Source organism: Aptenodytes patagonicus, chromosome 15 (assembly GCF_965638725.1).
Source record: "Aptenodytes patagonicus chromosome 15, bAptPat1.pri.cur, whole genome shotgun sequence".
Lineage (NCBI taxonomy): Eukaryota > Metazoa > Chordata > Aves > Sphenisciformes > Spheniscidae > Aptenodytes > Aptenodytes patagonicus.
The window spans coordinates 12894101-12913674 of record NC_134963.1 but is presented as its reverse complement, the minus strand read 5'-3'; the positions used below and the strand labels follow the sequence as shown (position 1 = coordinate 12913674).

At 49.2% G+C, this 19574-nt stretch overlaps 2 protein-coding genes and 2 non-coding genes across 6 annotated transcripts in view; 1 reads left to right on the top strand and 3 right to left on the bottom strand.

The window, feature by feature from the left end:
• Positions 1–3496, bottom strand: part of PXN (paxillin) — a 45664-nt gene extending 42168 nt beyond the window's left edge. Inside the window, exon 1 of the mRNA XM_076352942.1 lies at positions 3443–3496. Within this exon, the coding sequence (XP_076209057.1) occupies positions 3443–3455 (13 nt within the window). The 5' untranslated portion in view covers positions 3456–3496. The remainder of the gene's footprint in view (positions 1–3442) is intronic.
• Positions 3497–8420: 4924 nt separating this feature from the next.
• LOC143167695 (U4 spliceosomal RNA) lies at positions 8421–8561 on the bottom strand. Its single transcript, XR_012996585.1, has one exon. It is a non-coding gene; the product is annotated as a U4 spliceosomal RNA (small nuclear RNA).
• A 470-nt stretch (positions 8562–9031) lies between these two features.
• LOC143167696 (U4 spliceosomal RNA) lies at positions 9032–9172 on the bottom strand. The gene has a single exon (XR_012996586.1). It is a non-coding gene; the product is annotated as a U4 spliceosomal RNA (small nuclear RNA).
• Positions 9173–11399: 2227 nt separating this feature from the next.
• Positions 11400–18129, top strand: SIRT4 (sirtuin 4). Of its 3 annotated transcripts, none has more exons than XM_076352963.1 (5): positions 11400–11440; positions 14059–14564; positions 15250–15544; positions 16703–16905; positions 17370–18129. In XM_076352963.1, exons 2-4 carry the CDS (start codon positions 14065–14067, stop codon positions 16865–16867), a joined length of 960 nt encoding a protein of 319 aa, XP_076209078.1. In that variant the 5' UTR covers positions 11400–11440; positions 14059–14064; the 3' UTR covers positions 16868–16905; positions 17370–18129. The 3 variants fall into 3 exon arrangements, with proteins under 3 accessions (XP_076209078.1, XP_076209080.1, XP_076209079.1); XM_076352965.1 differs by lacking the exon at positions 11400–11440 and adding an exon at positions 11482–11673; XM_076352964.1 differs by lacking the exon at positions 11400–11440 and adding an exon at positions 11482–11677.
• The last annotated feature ends 1445 nt before the right edge of the window (positions 18130–19574 follow it).

Here is a 19574-nt window from a genome sequence, read left to right as displayed (position 1 = left end):
AAACATCTTTTACAAGCTCTAGTGAATGCTGTTTTGTTTTTGATTGCAAAATCCAGTTAAAAAAATCTGAAGCCTTTAAAAAAAAAAAAAGAAAGAAAGAAAGAAAGAAAAACAACCAAGCAGTAGAAGTGAGAATTTCAAAGCCATCAAGAGAAAGCTTCTAAAAGCAACATCATTTCTGTTTGGAGTTACCAAAGCTCAAAAAAAAAAAAAAAAGTTTCACAGTAGTGTTTGCAAACAACCCCTTTCAGAAAAAGGCTGTAAAAAACAGTCAAAATCAAAATCAAACAGCATCTGACTAAAGCAAATGTAAAGTTTCCGTTCTCCTACTCCTCTCACCATAAAATACATGACACGCTACACAAATTAGGTTTCTTCCTCCGCAACCAGTAGATCCCCATGGACTGTTCACACATACTTCTTCGACAGGGTAGCACCACAGAACCAAGAATAATTCAACATCTAATTCAATATCTCAAATTGCCTGAAGCAAATATGTGCGGTTGGTCACTTGCATGCTGGAAGCACAGCATGTAACACCACCACGCTGCGCTTTGGTAATCCCCTGAAAGGGGCGATAGCCCTGAGTTAGGATTTTCACTCTTTAGGACAAAGTTTTACTCTCTGTGCCAATTTACAACACTGCAGAACGGCAAACTCATTCACCAAGCTTCCCGTCAAACTCCAAGCACATCCGCAAAATATGCTTCCTTAGAGAGATTCGAGGAAGACAATCTGGACAAGTCTGGTCAGCTGCTCGAATTCACCGCCTCCTCCTCCCCCCCCTTCCCACAGTGTTCTATTCTAGTTTACACCCAGAGCCAGCACTGAGTGTCCTGTGCCACAGGGGCTCCCCTAGCTCAATGGGGTGCGCGAGTTCTGCCCGCAGAGCTCTGAAACTGTTTCCTGTGTGAGCTGTGCACTGTAACACCACTTCTTCAACACTGAGGGGGGAAAAAAAAGCAATGAAGTTTTTTTCAACTCCAGATGAATCCCCAAAGCAACACAAATCCATTCTCACAGATGTTTCATGACCTTTCCAGCCCAAGCAGCATGAAATTGAGATACTTCTGGACCTCCATTTTACAGTGCACAAGTACACACCGATCAACTCCATCAGCTCCAGGGAGAGGGAGGAGATTTTTCATAAATTAAGGGAGTTAAGAACAGACACCCCAATGGGCTCTGTGACGTGTTCCCTCATGCCCAGCAAGGTCCATCAGTCACTAGTCATTTCTGCACCACACAGATTCAGAAGCATGGTGTGGAAATATCTAAGCTGATTTTATGTGACATCAACTCTGAACCTGCAAGGCGTATTAGCTCAGGCTCAATGCTAAACTACTTTTGGGCCAAAACTGGCCCTGGAAGCAGTGCAGCTATGTCCACGTGGCATTGTGCCTGAACCAACAACTCCTGCCGGACCAGCTTGACTCTGGAGAGCCAGCGCAGACGTCTGTATCCATGGCACAGTTAATCCACAACTCAGATAATCCACCCATAGATAATGAGGAAAGAAAAACAAACAACTCTCACTTCAGTTCAAAAGTTTAACTTATTTCAGGGGAGTTGTATCAGCACAGCATTGTTCCCTTATTTATGCATCCCAAGGTGAATGGCTTTAGAAAAATAAGTGAGCAATTTGGGGGCCAACAATGATTTGCAGAGGGAAAATAGCTGGTGTGCCTTTCCGTGGTGAATTTTGTACACCAACGAAAAGCTTAGAGAAATAAAGGGTCCAACTTTTTCTGTTCAGTCGCTTACTGTTAGATAATCAGGTCTTGTCCAGTCTGAAAGACTGCACAAAAATTGAGAAAGCCATGGTGTAATTAAGACTTGATGAAATCAAGTTGCTGAGACAAAAAGTTCTGTTTTAAAAATCAGATCCCAACTTTAACTTTTGGTTGTGCCAATACATTTAACACCTCAGAAGAACAAAACAGACACAAATTCAGATCTTTTTCAGAATTTCTTTGCAGTTCACCTCTAATCCTCCTACAGAGGAAAGGAAAAATGTGTTGAAACTGCAGTAGCCTATTCAGACAACTGGAAAGTCACACTACCACTGTCCAAGGAATGCAACAATTGCAGTGGGCACAGTACAGCTCCCATGGTTCGTTAAAGAGCATGTTGATGAGACACTAAACTGGCCCTACACAATGCTATCTGTATGCTCACCTTGAAGGGCCACTCAGCAAGTCAATACACAGACTGGGTGAATCCTGTTCTGACTAGCAGCGCATTCCTGAACACGCTAGAAACTAGCTGTAGGAGCAGCACCAAATCTCCAAGAGATAACCAGGCTGAGGGATATGAGAAATGGTAAACAGAACTGTCTCCACTTAAAGAAACAGTAACTGTGAGAAGAAGCTGCAGCAGAAAATCACTGTTTGCACCACCAGCTACTTCACCAGGGCAGAGGGTGAGGTTTCACTCCCTAAGAACGAATCCTTCATGGTGCACCTTTCACCAGGCAGCCATGCAGCTGATGGGACTCCTTGCCCCGTAAGTTTTATCATTAGCCCAATTCAGAGTCTGTTTTCTGAAGGTGTGACCACCACTTTATGCCAGCACTGTAACGTGAGCTTCCAGGTCCAGTAATAAAACTGCAATTTTCCTGGAGCACATCTTAACAGAACGCCTGGTTTCTATTAAAGGTAGGATGGAAGTAATGGATCGCAGCCCCTCCCCAGTGTCTGATTTAATCAGTTTCATAAGCGGAACTCAGTCACCCTAATGTCTCCCAGAGCACAAGAGATTTTGGCAGATCCACCCCCTTTCCGGCGTGGTACCAAAGGAACTCAAACTCTCTAGATCTTTCCAGTGAGACCAGTTGCCTGACGTTTCCCTGCTACACCGTTTCGGAAGGTTTCGGCACACCTGGGAGAAGCAAAGGGAGGATAAGGATGAGCTCTGAGCCCGGCGGCACGCTGGGCAGGGGCTGTGCTCAGCTTACCCCCGAGGGCTCCCCAGTGATCACTCTATACCCATGCGAAGTTACAGATCTCGCCCAAGAATAGGCTGCAGAGGCTGCGGCAGCGGCAGGGGAGGAGGTGTCTGCCGAAACCCGACCACGCTCCACGCTGCTCCCGGGGAACGGGACCGAAGGGCGCCTTTCCCAGCCGGGGCAGAGCCGGGACAAACACCGACGGCCCGGACCGCGGGCGGGCGGGTGGCGGCGGCCCCAGGGCAGCCCAGCCGAGGGGCCTGGGGGCGGGCGGCGGCGCGGTCCGCGCGGCGAGCCGGGAGAGCCTGCGCGGTCCGCGGAGAGCGACACGTCCCCGGGCGCCGGCAGGCCCGGCCCGAGCCCCAGGGCGCAGAGCTGGCGGCGGCGCTGAGGGGCGCAGCGTGGCCGGGCGGGCCGCGGCCGCCGCGGGGACTGCCCGGGGCGCTGAGGGGCGGCGCCCCCCGCCGCGGGGAGCGCGCGCGGCTCGGAACTCACCCAAGTCGTCCATGGTGCCGCCGTGCCCGGTCCGCCGCGCCCGCCCCGCCGCCGGTGCCGGTGCCGCCGCCGCCCGCCTCAGCGCCTCGCAACTTTCCCGGCCCGCCCCCGCGCGCGCCCGCGGCCCGCGCGCGCCCCCGCCGCGCCGCGCCCGCCCGGCGCTGCCCCCTGCCGGCGGCAGCGGGAGCCGCCAGCCCGCCGGGACGGCCCCGGGCGGGGGGACTCGGCGTCCCGGCCCCGGCCGCGTTCCCGCGCTCCGGTGCGCAGGCCCTGGGGTGGAAAGGTGCTCCGGGAAATGCCGGGCGGGGACAGCAGGGCCCGGAGCCGCCGCCCGCCCGCGGGCCTGGCCGCAGCTCACTGCCTTCGCGGCGGGGCTCCGTCCCCGGGGCAAAGCCTGCCCTGCCGCAAGGAGCCGTCCTGCACGCCCGCCCGGGCGAGGCACCGGCCTGCGACCCCATGCGCGTCCGAGGCTGCCGGTGCCTGGCCAGGAACACAACCCAAAACCCTGTCCTCTTCACTCGGGGAGCAGGACCCTGCCCAGGGGCACGTCCCCCCCGAGGGCAGCGGTGCAGTCGTGCCAGGCTCGGCTGGGGTGCTGCTGCCCGGGAGGAGCCCTGCACACTGCCGCTCTGTGCCCCAAAAGCCTTTGAACAAATGGATGTTTCTGAGCCCCAGATGATTTGCCCAATCCACAGGAAAGCTTGGGCAGGTGAAACCTTTCCTGAACAATTTTCACAAGCTGTTGCCACCATAAAGGAAAGCCACCAACCACTTCTCTTTTGCTCTGTTTAAGGAGGTGTAACAGCCCTCCTGGATTTATCATGTGATAGTGCGTCTTGAACCACCATTTCCCACTTGTCTTTCCTTGCAAACCACTAGCAAACCACGCTCCAAAGCAGCAAAGTCCTCAGCCTTGCCCAAACCACAGAGCAGCTCCACCCTCATCAGAGCTAGTGTTTACCATCGTGCTCCGGCCAAGTCGACATGGCAGTAAAAACAGCTGCTCAGCCCAAGTGTTCAGCTCCTAATCTGATGAGAGATACACCGAAAACTATCAGTGTGGGAACAGCTAAGGATCCAGGAAACATGACTCTTGTAGCACTTTTCCCTACAAAATTACTACCGAGTCAGAGAATGTTCTCAGAGCTGAACAGCACATGTCCTGTTGTCTAGCCTAGATTACAGGATTGCATTTTCATAAAAACAGAGAACATGAGGTCAGCTGCTAGCAATCTTCAGTGCTTTATTTTTCACTCTCTAGGCACAAACACACCCAGTTTCCCCAGCTAACACAATTCAACAGACATCACTATTTCCTGTGTTAAGAAATGCTATAATGAGAACAATCACTAGGGGGGCATGGAAATATCCCCTCCCTAGTTGCAGCCAAAGCTTGCAAATAATCAACAGCCTCCAGGAAATTCATTCCAGGTTTTACTCCAGATCCAGGACTTCTCAGAAAATGACACCCTTACTTACATCTAAGTACAATACAAATATAAGCAAAGACTTTCACCCTGTGCTTCACCATCAATGCCACGGATCTCACCTGACACCCCCCTTGCTGGTCCCTGAGCAAAATTTAAAACATTATTTGAACGCACTGTTACATGTTCTCAAAACCTATCACTGGCTGCACAGTGATGACTTCAGGATGTGGCCCCCCCCAGGTGGAGCAACATAAACCACTAGCATTCGCTGGCAGCATAGTGGACCCAAGGTCATCAGAAACATTGTCCTTTCCTGGGATCTGTATGTTTCTTCTTGCAACATGTGACAGGCATCTGTCTTGACTTGAGTTGTATTTTTACCTCTGCATAAATAAAGTGCCCCCACTGTGCTCTGTTCATACTGTAGCCTGGTATGCAATTTTTATCTTCAGCTTCCTACAGCATCCTTTGGGAGTCTGGAAGTGAGTGCAAATCAAGAAAGCAGTCTCTATTCTGTCTCAGGGCTGAAATTAACATGTCATAGCACCAATTAGGGTTGCACCCACAAGAAATAGCTTGTGTCCAAGCTGCTCAGTGTCAAAAAAAAGAAGTCATTGCCTCTAAAGCTTTGCTTACAGCTTCAGCACTGCTATGAAAGGGTCAGTGAGGTGGAAAGGCAGGGCTGTCACGTGAGTGATACTATCCTCTAGTAACAATGGCTTTTAGAACCAACCTTATTCTCATTGCACTCCTCATAGCCAGGCGCTGTTCATAACTGAATTCTTCTTCACACACTAACATTTCTTACTTAAAATTGTCAGTCCTTAACCCTCCCATGATAGCCTAAGGAGCAGGGGCAGGTTAAAACCCAAGCTGCTAAGACAACTGCTCAGTGGTGTGGGCTCAAGCTGAATTCACCCTCTCCTGTCCTTCCTAATGCCCTGGAACTCCTGTTTTCTCATCATCTACCTGCTCTCTGCCTCTGAAATTCTTACTGACTCATGAACACCTGCTTGCTGCTCAAGCGCCATTCTTACGCAGCTGCCGGCAGAAGCAGCTGCAGTTCCCCAGTGATGGCCACCTCCAGCAAACTCCTTCCCACCAGAGCAGCGTACCCAAGGCGTGCCCAGAGGCTGCTGGCAGGACTGAGGGGGAAGTGACCCTGAGAGCGGCTACATCCCTCGTAACTGGTGCCAGATGGGAAGCGCTAGGGAACGAAGGCAGAGAAATACATGGGGCTTCCTCTCACGTTGTGCCCTGTGACTAAGACACATTATGACTCGACTTACCCTTATCTTTCACAGAAGGTGTGACAAGAAGTTATTGCCCCCATTTACAGATGGGAAACAGGGCTTGGAGCTGGAAATAGTCAGACAATGAGTCAATATCAACCTAATGTTGGAATTCAGGACTTCTGGCTCCACACAACCCAAGCGTTCGGAGTACTTGCTCAAGGCATCTTTCCCTCTTGTCAAAGCATTGTTTACCAGTTATGGACCAGCTCCATAGAAGGGTGGCGTAACTCACTGACCTCCACACACCTGACACCCAGAGACTAGATGGATTAACTGTCCACCTGTCCCCTTCAGGGCTGTAATCTCAGACTGGCTGCCAAACAGAGGAGCGATCCAAGCTCATTTCGTAATACCTCTTATGAAAAGCACCGTTATTTACAGCAGACTAAATCTATGTCAGAGAAGAACAGGTACGAAACTACGCTGACTTGTAAGGCATGTTTAGAGCTTACCTGTGCACTTTCCAAAGAGCGACTTGAAACTGCAGAGCAATGACAATGACTTCATTGCAGCGTGTCCTCTGTGCTGTGCCACATGGACATCATGCAAGGGGATGTAGCTCTTTCTTCAGGTGAATGCATAAAAGACACATTCAGGCAGAGCTTTAGGCTTAAGGCAATGGCAGTAAATCTCAACATGCAACTTCCCCATTCAAGGTCCAGCTTCACATTTGTTGGAAGGATCTATTACAGCAAAACGAACAAACTTTGTTTCTAGCATAAGATGTAGGACATGACTTTGCGATGCAGAATGAAAGCACCACGCCAGCGTATTATCACAGACAGATTTGGCAGAAGAGACGAGAAACAATCAAGTGATACACCCAATACTTATCAACACAGTTTATATGAATCAAGCAATTACATGACCTGTATTACTCACTGTAAACTACATGTGCCTTTGGTATTTATCAGTGTGGCTTATTCTGCCAAAGGGTAATGGCATCCCTGTGCTTCAGGTTTTGATTTCAAATTGATATCGCTAGCAACGAAGTACAAATGGGGGAAAAATGCAATCTAGGAGGTTTCACTGTCACTCTTTGGTCACCGTTGTGTATGATACCCCAGCATAGCTGAACGTTACAAATAAACCTGATGAAGAGGGAACATTAATGTTGGCTACTAAGTTTTCTACTCTGCCTAGTTTTAGTTTAAAACAGCTGCCAGGCTCAGGGTCTCATAGGCAGGGTAGGAGCATCCGGATGGCACATGCAACCATACAGAGAACTTCAGAGGTAACCTCTCAGCAACATAAGCTATGTCTAACTCACACAAAGTGACAGAGGGCAGCTGCTTCCAGCTCCAACGGAGATTCAGCCCAGGGAGCTGGTGTGCCATTGTCATTAGTGCACAGGTAAGCTCTAAACAGGCCTTACAAGTCAGCGTAGTTTCGTACCTGTTCTTCTCTGACATAGATTTAGTCTGCTGTAAATAACGGTGCTTTTCATAAGAGGTATTACGAAATGAGCTTGGATCGCTCCTCTGTTTGGCAGCCAGTCTGAGATTACAGCCCTGAAGGGGACAGGTGGACAGTTAATGGTCTCTCCACAGCGTCTACTTAGGTATTAAATAAGACAACATCTGTAACAGAAATGGATGGGGTTTACTTAACTTATAAAATAGGATTTTACACCAAACTCAGCAACTGCTTTTTCCAGAGTAAAGGTTTGTGATTCCTTTGACAATAAGGAGGGTTGGTTTGTTTGTTTTATAAGCAAGTGATGCCAATGGATATACATTAACAGACCCACACAAAATGCAGGTTATGGCACTGTGCACTGAAAGCTGTTCCCTAATAGGTTTTGTAGCCATTCTGGAGCCAGTCAAGCACGATTCAGACTTTCACTCCCCTCACTTGCTCCAGAAATGCCAGCCCTCTCCTCGCTGCCTAAGCTACCTTCTGAGAGATCATGCTCCTCAGGGGATCCTCCTCAGCAAGAGCTACACGAGAAATGCTTCTCCAGTACCTCCTCTTCCATTTTCACAGACCAATTCCTCCTTCAGCAGCTTTGAAAGAAAAAGGCAAGAACCGAGCTTTTTATGTAAACGCGCCCCCGCTTTATTAAACCATGTTTTTGGCAGGGGCTGGCACCGGCAGCGACGAGAGAGAACAAAAGCCCTCGTATCCCCGCGTAATAAACCTCCACGGTCTGCCTGCAGTTGCGGGACCCAGCGCCAGCTCCCAGATCTAAGGTTGTCAGACCGATGCTTTTCCCTTTTCGCTCTTTCCTCTGTTTTTCACACCGAGATTCAGTCTCCGTAGAGACTGTCAAAAATTGCCAATGCCGACTATATTTCAAGTCGTCATGGCGGGGTATTGGGAAAAGTTTTCAATTAGCAATAATCGCGCCTCGGATTAACCTCATTGGCTACGATACTGCCACTGCGCAAAGCTGACCCTCTTCTCCCGCCGCCACCGCCCCTCGCCCCGGGGCCGCCGCCTAGCTCGGGGCGAGCCCCGCCGCTCCCCCGCGCCCCCCCGCGCCTCCCCCGGCGGCGACCCCCACCCGCCGCCGTGCCCCCCCCGGCCCGCCGCCGGGAGCGGGGTGCCCCGTTCCCCCCCCCCCCCCCGTGCCGAGCGGCGGAGCGGCCGCGAAGCTTGCTGGGAAGGAGTATGCAAAGTAGGCGTGACGCCAGTGCGGGCAGCTCCCCGCGGTTTCTCGCCGCCTCCGCGCACCGCCAGCCCATTCCGGCGGCGCCCCAGCATGGGCCCTCCGCCAGCCGGCCAGGGCGGCACACCCCGGCCGGCCCCGAGGCGGCCCAGCCCAGCCCCAGTCGTTCCCCGGGCATCCCCGCCCAGCTGGAAGCGTCCCAGCCCGGGGCTCCCCTTTCTCCCAGCATCTGTCTTTAACCGCGTGAATGCGGCCTCCGAAGAGGCTCTCAAAAATTGCCGATGCCGACTATATTTCAAGTCGTCATGGCGGGGTATTGGGAAAAGTTTTCAACTAGCAATAATCGCGCCTCGGATTAACCTCACGGGCTACGATACTGCCACTGCGCAAAGCTGCCGCTGACCCCCGCCCTCCCGGCCCCCCCGCCGCCGCCCCGCCGCCGCGGTCAGGGCGCGCCCCCGCGCGCCCCGCCGGCCCGCGCCCCCGCGCGCCCCCCGCCCACACCCCGCGCTCCCGCTGGGGGCGGTGGGGGGGGGGTTTACCGGGGAAGGCGGGGGGGGGGAGAGGCAGGGCGGCACGGCGGCGGGGCACGCGGGGGGTGCCGGGAGGCCGCTATGGTAATGAGCGCCAGGGAAGGGGCTGTCCCGCCGCCGAGGGCCCGAGCCGGGGGCGGGGGCTGTTGGCCAAAATCGCCGTTTTCCGTCCCGGGAGGTAGCGCGCGCGCGCACACAGACGCACCCCCCCCCAGCCCCGGGGGGAAACGGGCTTTGCCGGGCCCGGGCTGCCCTCGCCACCCCGGTGGCACCGAAGCAAAGTCACCACCCAACGATTTGAAATCACGTTTACACTCTTAAAACGCGCGCTAACGGCCCAACAGTCATTTAAGACTCACGAAACTGCCGAAAAGAGGGTCGTGCCCCACAGCGCCGCAGGGCACCGGGGCGGCAGGGATGGGCGGGGTTGGCACCACCGCCGAGCGAGCAGGATGCGCTTTTCCCTTCTGATCGCAAAATTACACGTTGCTATATACGCGCTCGGGCTCTTCTGGGCTTTGAAATAACTGTAAAAGGCAAGAAAAACGGCTTTTAAATTCCTGCCATGTCTTGAACTAATGAGCAGGAGCTATTTGGAGAACGCATTCGAAAAGCAGTCCAATTAGAAAGAGCCCACGGTGTGTAAAATAGGTGGGCATCTAGTACCAGGCTGCTACCGTGCAGCTGTCTGGACCTCCTCCTATTTATTCGATCTTCAAAAAAAAGTAAGACTCCTTTGAAAAAAACCAAACCCCTTATTGCCAGGCAACTTGTAGAGTTTATCATGCGATTATCGAGACTGCCACCCGCACCAAGCAGAGAGGCACAATCAGTTCCTGCCGGGGAGCACGGGGTAGGGAGCAGGCAGGTCAGCACGGCCCTGGGGTTGGAAACCAGCTGCGTGGTGTCAGCTCTGCAGAGCACCGCAGACCACGTTCACCCAAGGACTCCAAGACATCACCGCGAGCAGCCACCCCTGCCCGCTCCATGCTTAGAGAGGAGGATCTGCTGGATCAACTGGAAAACGCTGGAAGAAATCCCTGCCGCTAAGGAGGCGCTGAGGGGCGGGAGCAATTGGTGCGGTCCTGCAAAGATGAGTCACACCGATCCACCAGCTCATTCCCGCTGCTAGGCGGTCCCGCCACCCCAGCGCTCCCTGCTCCCCCCCGCCAGCTGTCAGGTTTCACTGAGTCCGCTCCCCAAGCCAGCAGCAGCCCACTCCAGCAAATCGGGAACGGGTAAGGCAAACGGTAGACTGAGCCCAGGAAGGAGTCGGTGAACTGCACGACCGGTACAAGCCCTTTGGTGGCAAAGAATTTAATACTGAAGTGGCTTAGGGTGTCAGACGATGCCCTGGGAGAGGTTCAGCCAGATCAAACAACCGCCCTCTCATTTTTCATCCGTGCCTCCTCCGAAAGTTGGTCAGAGATCACTTGGCCCACGCTGACCTCTTGGGTTTTATCTGGCCACACTAACTGCAGCACAATGGACCAGTTTTTCATTATTTGTCCACCCCTGTTGCCACGGGCCCTTTCCACATCTTTCTGCCAAACCTTTTTCCTGTCGTCACAGATGTGCTTAACTATGAACATCCGAACTGCCAGACAGGTCCATCTCTCCCGGGGCCAAATGCAGGTACCAAAGGAAGAGTGCCAGAACAGGGCGAGCGTATCAGCCCGGTGTACTCTCAGAGCCTCCAACACTTTACATCTCGGGGAATTCCTGAGCTAGAAGAGATACCTTGAACAGCCCTCAGTGGTTTTTTCTTCCGTTATGTGTTTAGTCACGTTTTAGGCCTAAAACCTATTAGTATCAGTGAAAAGAAAATGCATGCTTTTATAAGGACAAGCATCTACAACGCATTTTATCAAAGCTATTACTTGCATTTGTATCAAATCAAATCTGATTTTATTCTTGCATGTTTCCTTGAGGGCAGCTATGAAGCTCTTCGTGTTTTCAATTTGCCTTTATCAGGTGTCAGGAACTCGTTTTTTTCCCTTCTTTGAAGCACGGGAATTGTAGTCTTTGTGCTTGGGGCTTAGTTCCTTTGAACTACATTTCCCAGAAAACTCCTCTCCCGGCAGGCCAGCCCTTTCCTTCCGCGGTCGGGCACGGCAGCATTATGAAAGGTAAGTTTTCAGGCATTATTCACCGTATCGCTCTTATTTCATTAGATGCGTCCGGTTCGGCTGTTACCCTCCCCCTCCCCGCGTCATTATTACAGCAAAAGAGACTCGGATGACGTGGGGTCCCTCCCTACCATTTGTAGAAAGCTGTTTATCTCCTACCTTAAACTTGTCTGACCTCTTTCCGTGGAGCATTTTGGATACGCGTTAAAAGCAAACTGTAGCCTCGGATCTCGGTAGGTACGTTTAAAGAGTTTCACTTATTATGTATAGTAGTTGTTATTTTTTAATCCGAGCACTTTAATTTTAAAAGCAGCTTTGCATTTCACGGGAAATACTCTGTAAGTTTCTCTCCTACACTGTCCTACTCCTACGCTTCACAGCGGCTCTCAAATGTATCTGTTATTTTTAATGCTGGGCCCACCCATCACCTTCTCTCTCCCGTGGGCCAACCCATATTATATCTCCATTTCATTCCCTCCCCAAACATTTCCTTCTGAGAGCGCTTTTGATGATAAGGGACAGGAATGGAGATTTTTCATCAGTTAAAGCAATTTAAATAGTGTCAGGCTGGCTTAACAGCCTTTGGGGAGCATCATGACCGAAGTTATTCTCAAAGCAAATTACAGTTTATTGGGGGACTTTGTCCCTTCTAATTAATTCATATGGAAAATTAAACCTCTTCAGAGGGAATGCCCAACACAACTCCTGCTAAACAACATAACAAGGCAAAAATCCTTGCGAACAGAATCCACTGCTTAGATTCAAAAAGTAATTCAGACTATGGAGGAAGTCCAGTCTTCCCTGTAATTCAACTGACGACGCAAAGCCTTGAGAACTGGAGATTAACTGAGACAAATCTACTCTTTGCCTCGAGCATCAATTTACTATCATGATACTTACGGCTGAACACCCAAACTTTAAATGTATTTAAATATTGCTCCATTTACTGTAAGAACTGGTACTTGAGGGGGGCTGGGGACTTGAGGCAAAGCAATTTAGATGCAGCAGGAATCTAAAAACCACCCAGGCACTGAAGCACAGGTCATCAAAAGTACTTAGGTGCCAGCCTTTTAGACAAGTAAGCTCACTGCTTGAATACCTCTGACTTCTCAGAGCTGCCACAGATCTCGTAGGTGCTGCAAGTTTCCTGTAGGCAGCATTTATGAAACTGCCCACATGCTTTAACCATTTGACAGTGAACAAGCTGCACAGAGCCCTCCCTCAAACCACTGCCTGTAACACCCGAAAGGGATCTGCTCCAGCTGGCTGAGGACTCCCAGTGAGACCCAGACCCTTAGGTGTCCTCCCAGTAATTTCTGGTGGTGAGGGCAGAAGTGTGAGTGGGCATGAATCTGCATCCAGGTGTTCATTACCAAGCAAGCTTTAAGCACCAGACTATCTGGGGCCTGTTGCAATCACTCTTTAGAGATGATCCCCTTTTATCAGTAATTAAAGCCCTTCCTCCATCTTCCAGATCTCATACAAGCCCCCTTTGCTAAGGGAGATGGTGGTAGGGAGAAATACCAGTCAGTCAATTCTCAGTACTGTTTCTTTCAAAACTTTTTGTACTTTGTATGCAAAACCATAGAGAGGCCCAGAAAAAAATAAAGTAGTGATAATGGAGAAGGGAGAACGACAGACTGCTAGAAGGACCAAACAAGATCAAGGTCCAAACCAATCCACTCCTGTCACAACAGGTCCTGCACACAATTCCAGGCTACTTGTCAGCAAAGCTATCCTGCCTGTCCCCAACAGGGCATGCCATTCCTCCCTTAAAGCAGGATATCCCTCCTATTCCTACCTGCCAGGCAGTTGTTTCTGCTCCCCCCACATTTGGGTGAGCCATTCTCTCTCCAAGCCCCCTGGTTCCTGCTGGAGAAGCAAAGCAGTACCCCTCCACCTCTCCACTGACTCTGGGGAGGTGGCACCCACAAAGGAGGAGGTGCCAGAGGCACTTAGGCAGTGTCCTAATCATCTTCAGTCCCATTTCAAGGCCTGTTCTGCACCAGGCCTTTATAAAAAAAACAGGAATAACTCCAGACAAAGCCTTTGTCCTGAAAGAGCAACATTTCAAGGTTGTTTTTCTCTCCCTTCCCACAACACGTGCAAAGGATGGGGTAAATAGAAAGGACTGATTTGGAGCAGGCAGACTGTTAAAGAAAGCAGAACAAGGGTCTCTTCTGGGGAGGAACCAGATGGACAGTGCCTCTGGGGTGGGGTGCTTGGCCTCCCTGCCATTTCTTCTCTGCCCTGTTGCACATACTTGGGAAAGACTTTGTATGCTTAGGTCTTTCTGGGCTCTTTAGAAGTCCTCTTAGGCAGCCATCCTTCACACCAGGATAGAAGAGCAGGAATCCTGCAAGTCAGGGGTCCTAACTTTGTCCTTGTACCTTGAGCAGTTCTCAGTGTTACCCTCTGTGAAAGGGACATACGAGCACTGTCCTCAGACGGTGGGCTTTAGTTAACGTTTCCAAAGTAATTTGTGTTTATTTACTAAAAAGAAAAAAGAGCAAAGAATACTTATCAGCATCATTTTCCAGAGAATCCCAAGAAAATGAAATTAAGGACATGCTCTTTGCTTTCTTTCACCTGCCACGTGTTCTGTTCTTGGCTTTTAGCTGAACATGTTCTCTGCCATGAAGTTGTCAGGAGTTTGCAGAGCCATCAGATTCCATCATTTCAGATGCCATTCTGTATCCAGGACCTCTCCAAACTTGGCTTTCGTGCCAGCCTGTCTTCCCCCAGATCCTGTGGAAGTAGAGGAGCTGCAGCGCTTTGTTTCTAACTCCAAGAGGCTGTTTGTAATGACTGGAGCTGGAATTTCAACTGAATCGGGGATCCCAGATTACCGCTCTGAAGGTGTCGGGCTCTACGCTAGGACAGACAGACGGCCCATCCAGCACGCTGAGTTCGTTCGTAGTGCCAGTGCCCGGCAGCGGTACTGGGCAAGGAACTTTGTGGGCTGGCCCCAGTTCTCCTCCCACCGGCCAAACACAGCACACCTGGTACTAAGAGACTGGGAGAAGCTGGGGAAGCTGCACTGGCTGGTGACCCAGAATGTGGATGCCCTTCACACCAAAGCCGGGAGCCAGCGCATGACAGAACTGCACGGCTGCACACACAGGTACCCTCTGTTGGCAGAGGGAGGATGGTTAATCCTCCGGTCTGTTTTTCAGGGTGACTGACAAGCAGGTGCAGTGTTAGCTGCTGAGAAAGGAGGCAAAATGTCGATGCTATGTTCCTGGAGATGACATGCTCAAAGGTGGTGTTGGGCTGGGGTGGAGGAAAAGATAACAAAACAGTGCTGTTCACAGCACAGTATTTAAGAAACATGAACACCACTCCATTTTATTGGAGCATTATTTGGATCATTTCCCTTGGAGCCTGCATCAGTCAGAATTCCCCCTTTCCTTGCTACAGCAAATGTCCTCTTAGTGAAGAGGACAAAGGGATCCTGAGGATGCAAGGATTATCCAGGGCTAAGCAGAGGGGATAGTGTCAGACACGCACAAGGTGAGTGGACTGGAGAGGGACCACCACAGTCTGGCTGTGATCACCCAAAGTTTCCAGATGAAAAAGCACAGCCTGAACTGGGAGAGAGGATGCACGGTAAAGGTAAAAACACTTCCTCTAGAGCATTCTACAAAGCAACAATTGGAGGTAGAAAGACAGCTCCTTGACCTGTACTATTTGGTAAATAAGTGTGGATAATGACAACAGACCTTCCAGGCCTCCTAAGGAATAAGTTACAGACTCCAGATCTTCAGCTGACATGAAACTCTCCATTAAGACTTTGCTCTGAATTTCAGGGTTTTCTGCCTGGCCTGTGGAGACCAAATCTTGCGCTCTGAGCTTCAGGAGCACTTTGAAGCTCTGAATCCTACCTGGAAAGCTGAAGCATTTGGTGTGGCTCCGGATGGGGATGTCTTCCTGACGGATGAGCAGGTGTGTAATTTCCAAGTCCCAGCCTGCCATAAATGTGGTGGAATCCTGAAGCCTGACGTGACATTCTTTGGAGACACAGTGAGCCAGGAAAAAGTGAATTTTGTGCACCAACGCCTGGCAGAATCAGATTCCATGCTGGTGGCAGGATCCTCTATGCAGGTAAGTAGGTCTTCCTCCCACACTGCATTCCTATTTCTGTGCTACTCTGCCTGCAACAATCCTTGTTCCCACAATTTAGGACTACTAATTGCTTGTGGATCAAAACGGCCTCTCCAGAGCTTCTTTGTATTTTATTTTTACTGTGGTTGGAACCTGGCTTCACAGTTGGCCTGTTTGGGCTTCCCTGTCACTCTATTATTGCCAGTCTACTTCATGCTGCTATAACTAACTTCATTCATATATTCAGACCTCTCTCTGCTACCTCCTCCATCAGTACATTGTAGGTTCGCAGTTGCCCATAAAGCCAAGATACCTGATACAATTCAGTCCTGCAGAGATCACCACCCCACATTTTTTTGCTTGAATTTTTCAGCCTTTGGCAGCTTTCTAGGCCTCATGGCACACTGTGTGAAATACCAGATTTTAGGACCTCTAATTCCTGATTAAATTCTGAAGAGAGCAGAAATATCTCTGGTTGCTGCTTAGGATTGTCCTTTGTATCACAATGTGTTTTCTCCATTAGCCTCTTATCTATGAGGTAAGGTAGTTTAGAAACCCCTGTTGTTTAACCCGTGGAAGCTTTTGGAGTAGAGTTTGTATAAGAGAAATTTTTCCAGGAACAAGTTCTATTACATTAAAAAAAACTAACGCCTCCCAGAACAAGATAAAAACCAAGGCTGCCCGATTGTGATTCTCTTGGCTTCAGGATACTGGAGACAAATTCCTTGAGCTTGCACTTCTTAAGCTTATAATCCTTTGTACAGGAATGATTGAAATGCCTTAGGTTCATTCTTGTACTACCTAAGCTGGGCCATGTGAGAACCATCAAAGTAGAAGCATTTAAGTACCTATGATAACTAACAAAAACTGCTGCAGAGATTTGCTAAAAGACAAGGACATTTCCCTTCAATGTACTATGAAGTTTCAGTTTCTGTGAAACCGCAAATCCCTCACTGACAGAGGTTAAAAACTGTTCTTTTCTGTGCACTCCTGAATGAAGCAATATTCTACCTGAATTAAGCGTAGTTGCCTAACACAGCATGTACATACAGCCCCTTTTCCCACTGCCAACCGCAACTATTTTACTTTCTTTACTCCTTTCTGTAGCTCTTCTTTTGCCTAAGCTGCCAGTAACTTTGTCTTCTGGTATTCCTGCAGGTGTACTCTGGTTACAGGTTTGCTCTTGCTGCCCGGGAGAAGCGGCTGCCAATTGCAATCCTTAACATTGGGCCCACAAGGTTAGATCACTTTGCATCCTTAAAACTGAATTCCCGCTGTGGAGAGCTGCTGCCTTTGATTGTTGCACATGACCCAACAAGCTGAGCTTCAGTAGCTATCAGGAGTAAAATTGTTTCTACAAGGTGAGTACCTTCCCTGGTACCTTACGGGGGGAGATGATGGGTTCCCATCAAATGCTGAGACTGAGATGTGCTGACTAAAAATATGTTCCCACAATGTGCGCCAAAACGTGGCTGTAAATTTTCATCTGTAACTAATGATTAGGCCCATCCTAATGCTCTGATGGGCCATGATACTGTTTCCCATGATCATAAACAAAAAGCATACTAAGTGCTAACGCTCCCAGAAAATTGGGCAAGAGTAGCCAGAAGACTCGGCAGTGTTGAGTTCCAATCCATTTGTCACAATCTGAAAGCTACAAGGGATCCTCTGCAGATTCAGAGAACCTGATCAGCACTGTTGCCTTTGCAACTGACAATTCAAAAGCTGTGCCTGTTGAATTGATCCAGTTAATCCTAATCAAAACACTGTTGTTTAAAATAATCAATTCCATCTATAAAGCACCTTCTTCCCTCCACTCCTGCAGGACTCATCATGTCAAAAGGTGAAAACCTCAATCTAAGAGGCAGCTGTGAGATCCAATGCATGGCCCTGATGACACCAGAAGAGGGCAGCAAGCCTTGCACATGTCAGCCTGACCAGTTTTCTCCATTGAAACCATCTCCACTTACCAGGAAACAGGATGATGATGAAAAGAAGTACTTTTCTGCCTTACCTTGCCATTGTAAACAGTGCCTTTTTCCTTTTTATTCACTGTGACAGGATAATCAGACTACTGTATCTGAGAACAAAATACCTTTCTTATAATTGTCCCCAGAGAAGAATGAGGGACAGGGATTTTGACTGAGTAACTTGAGGCTATAGCACAGGAGGGCAACGTGGAAAACCACAGTATCTGCTGGAAGATCCAATACCACTAGAGGTCAACTGTGGAGTGTGCAAAGAGGAAAAGGAGGCAAGAGGAACTGCAGCTGTCATTAAAAAAAAAAGTTTCAAAATAGAAGCTGAACAAGAACACTGCTCTTGTAACAGGTTATTTGAAAGCACAGACTATAAGGCTGACGTCTTCTAGCAAGGAGGGGAAGTCAGCATTTCTGTCAACTGTTGGTTGACAAGCTAAACTGCTTACTATCTGAACCCTTTAAAAATTATATATCAGTTACTTTAAGCTAAACTGACCAGCACTGCTTTCAGTGTGGCTGCTACATTTTCCAGAATGCATTTTTTGAAGATGTTATTTAATTAATGAATAGCTAAGTAGTGAATTAAAATTGTTTACAAGACTGATACTATTTGCATTGTAATTTCCTCTCCCTCCTATGATTTATTTAAGTACAATCTTAATAGCCAGTTTAGATTCATTTTTTCTATAGCAAAAATGCAGGATGTAATTACTAACAGCTGATGAATTGAGAGAAATACAATTAAATCTGTACAATAGGTCTCCCTCAGGAGAAAATCTCAAGCTATTAATAGATGTAATTTTCCACACTCCTAACAGGAGATCCATCACTACTGGGTAACCACTTTTTGTTGATCCTTAGGGTGGTAACGTAAGACATATTAAACCATTTATGGAGTAAAAGACAGAATCTTGCCCAGACTAGAACACTAAATTTTTGACCTGAACTTCTGGATGAATCTACCGCTCCGCTTCTGGCTACGAGGGAGATTAATTGTTGGGGTCTTCCAAATGCCCCAGTCCTACTCTCCACATAACATTCCCTGTGTTAATATTTTGACAAGAACTGTAGCAAGCAGCTGGAAGCAAGGATGCTAGAGTCATCTGCTAGAAGGGCAAGTAGCAAAGCAAGGACAACCAACCACGTGATGCAAAGTTCTTTTTTGCTTTGTTGTTGATTCAAATCCATGCTAGGCAGGAGCAAGTAAAGCACAGAATCTAAGGGATACTTAGGCACCCAATTTCTGCAGAAGGTAGAGGGAATTAAGATACTTAATGTGTTTCAAGATTTGGCTATTGTGGGTCAGAGGAGAGACGGCTTCACTTAGAAGACAAGCGAGATAAGTTCAGGACCCCTACCTGCATTCTGCTCTCATTTAATGGAGATCCCACTTTCCAGCAAGTTAGGTATCTGCTGTTTGGTAGTGAAGAAAGCTCACAGATGTCACTCCATCTTTAGCACAGTACAACTGCCCTGCTAACCACAGCTTTTGCAGAAATCATTGCTAAGCCATAGCAGGGTCTCCACACGCATCCAGGGAGCTTGCACAGAGTGTTTATTTGCATAGGTTTTTCCATGTAAGAAGAGACATTTATGCCTCCTTAGCAGAGGAACTGAGGCTGGGTTTCTCACTATCCGTGTCATCTTCTGCACCACCTTGAAACTTGCACGACATAGGTGTGTTAAAAACAGAGGCTGCAGGTTTAGTGCCAGTAGAGCCAGCATTTTGAGGTGTGGGAGCATCGCCAAGAAGTCTAAAACAAGAAAACATTTCCAGTGAGGACTTGGCATTAGCAATGTGACAGGTAACTAAACCTCCCACATCTATCCCTGCCTCTTCTCCAGTTCAGCAGCTGAGCCTGTGGGAGAGGAGTCAGGGCGTCTCTTCAGCACCGCTGATAAATGAGTCATGTTACCCTGACCCTGCACTGATTACACTATGTACTTTTAAGTCACTAGGACAATGACTTACTAGGACAATGACTTACAGTAAATCATAGACTCATAGAATCATTGAGGTTGGAAAAGACCTCTAAGATCATCGAGTC

Bases quoted from the DNA above. Each gene is read 5' to 3' on its own strand.
- SIRT4 (XM_076352963.1), top strand. From the start codon at position 14,065: ATGTTCTCTGCCATGAAGTTGTCAGGAGTTTGCAGAGCCATCAGATTC. The intron at 14,565-15,249 runs GTACCCTCTGTT...TCTGAATTTCAG, and splicing joins CTGCACGGCTGCACACACAG to GGTTTTCTGCCTGGCCTGTG. The intron at 15,545-16,702 runs GTAAGTAGGTCT...GTATTCCTGCAG, and splicing joins TGGCAGGATCCTCTATGCAG to GTGTACTCTGGTTACAGGTT.